Source organism: Micromys minutus (assembly GCF_963924665.1).
Source record: "Micromys minutus genome assembly, chromosome: 6".
Taxonomy (NCBI): Eukaryota; Metazoa; Chordata; class Mammalia; order Rodentia; family Muridae; genus Micromys; species Micromys minutus.
Window position 1 is genome coordinate 72665453 of NC_137975.1, and position 7101 is coordinate 72672553.

Here is a 7101-nt window from a genome sequence, read left to right on the forward strand (position 1 = left end):
TTATATATGAGCTTAATTATGGCTTTGAAAAATAAGGTAGGCAGTGTTCCTTCTGTTTCTATTTTGTGGAATAGTTTGGAGAGTATTGGTATTAGGTCTTTTTTGAATGTCTGATATAATTCTGCACTGAACCCATCTTGTTCTAGGCTTTTTTGGTTGGAAGGCTTTTGGTGACTGCTTCTATTTCTTTATGGGTTTTGGGGCTGTTTAGGTGGGTTATTTGATCCTGATTCAACTTTGGTACCTGGTATCTGTCTAGAAAGTTGTCCATTTCCTCTAGATTTTCTAGTTTTGTTGAATATAGGCTTTTGTAGTAGGATCTGATGATTTCTTGCATTTCCCCAGTCTCTGTTGTTATGTCTCTCCTTTCATTTCTGATTTTGTTAATTTGGATACTTTCTGTGTGCCCTCTCTTCTCAAAAAACCAGCTCCTGATTTTGTTGTTTCTTTGTATAGTTCTTTTTGTTCCTACTTGGTTGATTTCTGCTCTGAATTTGATTATTTCCTGCTCTCTACTCCTCTTGAATGTATTTGCTTTTTTTTTTTTTCTAGAGTTTTCAGCTGTGCTGTCAAGCTGCTAGTGTATGCTCTCTCCTGTTTCTTTTTGGAGGCACTCAGAGCTATGAGTTTTCCTATTAGAACTGCTTTAATTGATTGCATCCCATCAGTTTGGGTATGTTGTGCCTTAATTTTCATTTAATTCTAAAAAAATACTTAATTTCTTTCTTTATTTCTTCTTTGACCAACTTATTCAACTTTCATGTGTATTTGGATTTTTGTCAATTTTGTTTTTATTGAAGACCAGTCTTAGTCCATGGTGATCTGATAGGATGCATGAGATTATTTTGATCTTGTGTATCTGTTGAGGCCTGTTTTGTGACCGATTATATGGTCAATTTTTGAGAAGGTATCATGGAGTGCTGAGAATGAAAGACCCCCGGAGGGTATCTTCCGTCTGAAGAGACCCCTCCCAAGGAGCAGCGAGACCACTCACTTCGGATGCAAGTAGCAAGAGGTTTATTTACACAGGTACCTGTGGGCACACGGTCTCTCGGAGGACTTGTGCGCCGGACAAAAGGGCAGTCCCCTTTTTATAGGGCTTGGGGGGGCAGAAGCAAGGTACAGAAGCAGAAGCATAGCAACAGGGTTTTAATTGGTTAGTTTAAATGAAACCAGGATGAACTGGGGACAAGCCTCAAGTTCTTCGGAAAGGGTGGCCTTGGCCCCTCCTCTGGGACTGGGTGTTGTTTTTCGTCCTTGTCTCAGCATGTATGGCAAAATATTGTGTCTTTACCCAGGTCCAGGTGGTCAACTACAGACATCTTGTTTGGCAGGGACTGTGGCAGAAATATGGCTCCAAGGACACAACTCTTGGTACCAGTCGGGGGCTGCAGCTTATCTGAAAGCTGGGCTTGTCTGAGTGTCTCCCTTTCTTTGTCTATTGCTAGCTGGCCGCCCACCGGTATTTTGCTTGGCCACCTGGGACCCTGACCTAGCCTGCCCCGTGTGTGCACAGCCTTACAGACCTGGCATTTACTGTTGCTAAGCGGGGGTTTTTCAAGAAGAAGGTATATTCTTTTGTTTTAGGATGAAATGTTCATGTCTGCTATATCCATTTGGTTCATAACTTCTGCTGTTCTCATCATCCTGGTCTAAAGGTGTTGTGGTGAATATTAAAAAGTGGTTTCCTATTATCCCTCAATAGGGCTGGATCCCTCGGGGCCATCTGGCACTGAGGAGCTCTCTAACTTGACGCTTCATGTGGTCTCTAAGAATTCAGGTGTGCACTTCCTCCTAATTGCCCTCTCCACCCCATGGCCTTGGCATTCTGCAACATTGGTAAAACATGCCCTCCCTGGACCAAAAGCCTCTTCTCACATTGATGCCAGACACTGCTATCTTCAGCTACATTTGCAACTGGATCAAAATGGAGGGGGAGGGGGATGAGATGGGGTGGGGAAAAGAGATAACAGCTCAAATGTAAATACAGAGTATCTAATAAAAAAAAAAAAGAATTCGGGTGTGGTTCTCTACTCCACCACTGCTGCTTCTGTCCCAGGTGGCCTACAGCCTCCCCAGCATGTAGGTTTCACTCACTTTCCTCTACTGCCTGGTACAAACATGACTCCACATCCATTAACTTATCAAGCAGGATTATATGTTAAATTTCCAATGTACAAACCTTCTACATAATAAGCTTACAACCAATGGACAAAAATATAAAACGACCATCTATATGAGATAAATTAGATGCATAGAAAGCCTTATAAATAATCATAACAACCTCATCATAGATAGATTCACTGAGAGAAACATACATGTCAGATTTCATCTTCTTCCACTTTCCTAGAGCTTCCCTGCCTACCTCTCTACTGTCCAATCATGTATCGCCTTAACATTAACCCACCAAAAGGCTGCACACGTTGCTTCCTCTGCTGGGAGCACTCTCGTTAGATGTCTGATTTGTCTTCTCATCTCTGTCACACACATCTTTGCTGAGGTGCACTTTTTTGTGGCCCTGCACAATGCAGCCCTTCTGTAGTCCCAACTGTCCCGTGATCTGCCATGCTTACATTTGCACAGATGTCACTACAGAGGGGTCCCCCTATTTGTTCTTTTTTTTCTCTTTATTGAAAACCCAATGCATTGATGACACGAGCTACATTTTAATGTTTTGTTCTGGCACCTAGAACTCCTTTTCAGGACCTTTGCAGTTTCTATTAGGATGAAAGGGGACTAATATGATAATCATCTAACAAACTACTTCTGACAGTTCTTAACTTAAAGTCAAAGTGAACATAAACAAAAGCACACAGAGGCATGCAGGCTGACTTTCATTTCTCTTGGAGGAAGTTTAAGAGCAGAGCAAAGTAATATCCAAAATTATGCAAAGTGGACAGAATCCTGAGGATCATTTTGACTCAGATGTCTATCTATTTAAAATAGCAATTAGTAAGGATGACTCAGGTACTTTCTTGACAGATATTACAAGAAATGACTCATAGTACATACGATAAAATATTTTTCTATATTTTATTTTGAGTGATATTCTACAATGCTCATAAGATGATAGGACAACCAATGTATTTTAAAGTTTATTCTTCTTTATGTCCAAGTAGCAGTCTTTGTAAATTATTCTATAAACTGTAGGAATGTTAGCAAAACATAGTGATATTTTCTGTATTAGTTCTCACTTTGTTAGTCCCTGTAACCTATAACAATATTAAACATTTTAGATAAGAATGAGGTAAAAATGAATCTCACTGGAAACAAATTCATCTGGAGTTCACCTTAAAGGACTTGCCAAGCTGGTGTATCTATAGAAATATCTGCTTTGTCTTTCAAGTTTTTTCTTGCCACGTAGTGTGACATAGTTAGTTTAAATAAAGGAGTGATTTAGGAAGGGTCTGTTTTAGCTCCTAGCATAATGGATTAATACTCCCATATGGAGAGGAACCCCCAGTATCTCAGTGCAGGGGTGTGGGGCTGGGGCTCCTCAGAACCTCAGATGTCAGTGGAACAAGAAGTAGAATGGGACAAGTAGTGTGGGGCTGTGAAATCACTAGGCCAGCTCTCAGTGACCCACTTCCTTTAGTGAAGCTCCACGTCCCACAATGTCCCACAACTTTCCAACGCAGTACCACCAGCTGGGCCCCTAGTGTCCAAACAAGACACAGCTACAGTGTCAACTACTCCAAAATATTCCATGGCAACAGGGGAGGCACTGTTGTCAGTAATGTAAACATGAACAGATCAATATTCAGAGAATAACCAGTCACAGGTATTAAAACAATCCCCATCAATTGTCTCATTCTTTTTTTTTTCTCTACTCAAGGCATTTCCATAATGTATGGGGTCATCGGAGAAATGAAACCAAACATTTGAAGCAAGAAGACCCCTCTGTCTTCTCTTGGCATGATGGGTTGAATATTCACAAATTTGTTCTTGCTGGACATGTTTTCTCCTTCAGCCTCTCTGGCTTGAAAGTCAAACATGAATCATTAGGGACAATCATGTGCGTGACCCAAAACACACAGGTTCTATGGGCCAGTTATGGTGTTGATAGTGTTAAAACTCAGCCAGTTGTTTTGGCTCTTGGGTAGACAGGCATTTGGCACTAGAAAAGCACATTTGAATTTTCTAGGGAAGAAGAAAAAAGACACGTGTTTCTTCTGTATTGCTTCTAAGATTGTTGTTTTCATAGTTGTTAAGAACCCTCTAGAAGTCACTGTGATTTTTAACCCTGGCATTTTGCAAGGGGAGATTATTGTTTTATCTAGGTTAGAATCCCTTGGTGATGAATGCCTCATTGGAGGAACTTGAAAGGACACACTGGTTTTCAACATAAGAGGAGTATTATGTTCTCTCAACCTATTCTCGCGCTTCTTGAGTAATGCTAGACCATCCCTAGGTCTAAAGAAGTTGAGTAAAAATGTGTTCATTCCATTCTAGACTTCTGAGCTCCCCTTCCCTAGCACTTTCTTCATGGCCTCTTTGACATCTTTGTTTCTTAGAGTATAGATCAGGGGGTTAACACTAGGAGTGACAATGGTGTAGAAAAGGGTGAGAAACTTGCCCTGGTCCTGGGAGTACGTGTTGGCCGGCTGGAGGTACATGTATATGATGGTACCGTAGAAGAGGGAGACGACGATCAAGTGGGAGCTGCAGGTGTTGAAGGCTTTCTTTCGCCCAGCAGCTGACTTGATTCTAAGCACTGCTCGGACAATGTAGCCATAGGAGATAAGGATGAGAACGAGAGGAGCCAAGATGATAAAAATGGCCAACGCAAAAGCCAGCGCCTCCAAGGCCATGGTGTCCACACAGGCCATGCCAATCAGGGCTGGCATCTCACAGAGAAAGTGGTCGACCCGCCTGTGTCCACAGCGGGGCAACATCAGCGTCTGTGGTGCCATGATGAGAGAATTGCCAAAGCCGCTCAACCATGCCACCGAAGCCAGCTGCCCGCAGAGACGGGGGTGCATGATGACGGTGTAGTGCAGGGGTTTGCAGACAGCTGCGTAGCGGTCATACGCCATGACCGCCAGGAGCACACACTCCACCCCTCCCAAGGCTAGGACAAAATACAGCTGGATGGCGCAACCCACATAGCTGATGGTCTTATCTGGACCCCAGAGGTTGTAGAGCATCTGAGGGATGGAGCCGGTGGTGAAACACATGTCCAGGAATGAGAGGTTGGCCAGAAAGAAATACATGGGTGTGTGCAGCCGGGAATCCAGAGCCGAAAGCAAGATGATGGTCACGTTGCCAAGAAGAGTGAGCAGATAAAAGGAGAGAACCACCACGAAGAGGATGAGCTCTAGGCGAGGACGGTCGGAGAAGCCCACAAGGATGAAGCCTTCAAAAGAACTCGTGTTTTCCATCACTTGCAACCACATGCTACCTAGGAGGAGAGACTAGTGTTGGTGAAGACGGCAGATGTGATTTCCTAAAATAATAAAGCCACACCTTTTCAGAAGTGCTAGCTATCTGACCTAAAGTTTCAATAGGCACTGACGTAAATTCTTTTGGTCTGAAAAGTATCACATTGGAGTTTTTAAAAGTTTTAGCTTGTGATGCTTTGTCAACATTTTGCATTACTATTTCTCATCATCAGACTGTAAAATATGGTTTACAAAAGGTGATTGGTGCCAGACATGGCAGTGCATGCTTGTTACCTTAGCAACGCAGGGGCAACACAGGCAGATCAGGAGTTCAAAGCCAGTGAGTTGGAGGCAAGACTGAGCCACGGAAAAACCTATCTGCAAAAATGTCTGATTCCTTGTACAGGAATCAACGCTCAAAAAATTCCATCACTTTTAAAAATGGGGAGATAGCAAATTGTACTAGTAGTCTATATCCTGTGGAGAGGCTAAGGGGCTTGTCTATAGATCAGAGACGCAGACTTCCTTTCAGGCAAAATCTTGTTCTGAAAACTGTTTTGTCACTCCTGAGAAGTCTAGAATCCAATCTAAACCCATGCTGGCAGAAGTGACCTAGCAAAACAGTTGACTGAAGCCTATCTTGTCCTCAGTCACATCGATACCTGCTAGTCCCATCCTTCCTGCTGACAGAAAAGTGCCCTTAGTATCCTGTCAGACAGGATAACAAGTAAGTACGTCACAACTTCAGCATCCTCTGTCCAGCTGTACCGCTATGATAAAATTACAGCTTATGTCACTACGGTGTGGGATCAGGTGACTCACATTGGAAAGCTCTCCCACAAAGGCTGAAAGGACAAGAAAAGCCCCAGAGCCCATCTGAACTGAGTGGATGCTAAGCATCCATGTGGAAGTCATTTTCTCCTAAGTTCTTCTTACCTACAGCAAACCCTGCTTCTTGGGAATCTAGTGAATATTTTCTTTATCTGTCCTGATTTTATAGCACTCAAAAGGTTTTGTATTTTCCGTAGTGTTATATACCCTCAGGTTTGGGCTGCAGTTTTATGTCTTAGGGCATAATCTGTATAATACAAATCAACCATGTTTTTTTCATATTTTTCTAAGCAGTTAATAAAAAGCCTTGGGCTGTGAATTTTATTAGGAGCCAATCCAGTCACTCAGTGCACCAGAACACAAAAGTGTTTTGTCTATTAAACATTGGCATATACTGGAAATGAAATTTTATCAAAGTTATAACCGGGTAGAAGCTACGATGAGTTGCTGCAGTTGTAATGGGTTGATGTCATAATTTTAATAAACTCTAGGTAGACAGACCGTGCCTTGAGAGCTGAGAGCCAATACTTAGGGTGAGGACAGTGAGGCTTTTAGCTTGCTCTTTAAAACAGAAATTTAGAACATTACAAATAAACTGGGTGGGCGGGGCTGCATGGATACCACCTGATGGAGAGAAAAGTGCATCAAATTCTGAGCTATGAGTGAGGCCACAAGGGAGTAGCAGTTAATTCTGAAGGGTAGAATGCATGAATCTTTTCCTGTTGGTATTTGTAAATTCACTTCACACTGAAAACATCTTAAAATAAAACAGAAAATAAGTTACATGTTACAGGATGCTTAAATATTGACGGGATTAATATCGCTTTGCTCTTTTGAACTAGGCACAATGTTAACTATTGAATATAGTCTAGCTCACTTCTTTTTCTTA

At 42.2% G+C, this 7101-nt stretch overlaps 1 protein-coding gene across 1 annotated transcript; it reads right to left on the reverse strand.

Moving 5' to 3' along the window:
- Nucleotides 1-4448: 4448 nt before the first annotated feature.
- On the reverse strand, nucleotides 4449-5396 carry LOC308421557 (putative olfactory receptor 2W6; the record flags this gene model as incomplete). Its single annotated transcript, XM_080917962.1, has 1 exon — nucleotides 4449-5396. The coding sequence occupies one exon, from the start codon at nucleotides 5394-5396 to the stop codon at nucleotides 4449-4451; it is 948 nt and encodes a 315-aa protein (XP_080774088.1).
- Nucleotides 5397-7101: the final 1705 nt, after the last annotated feature.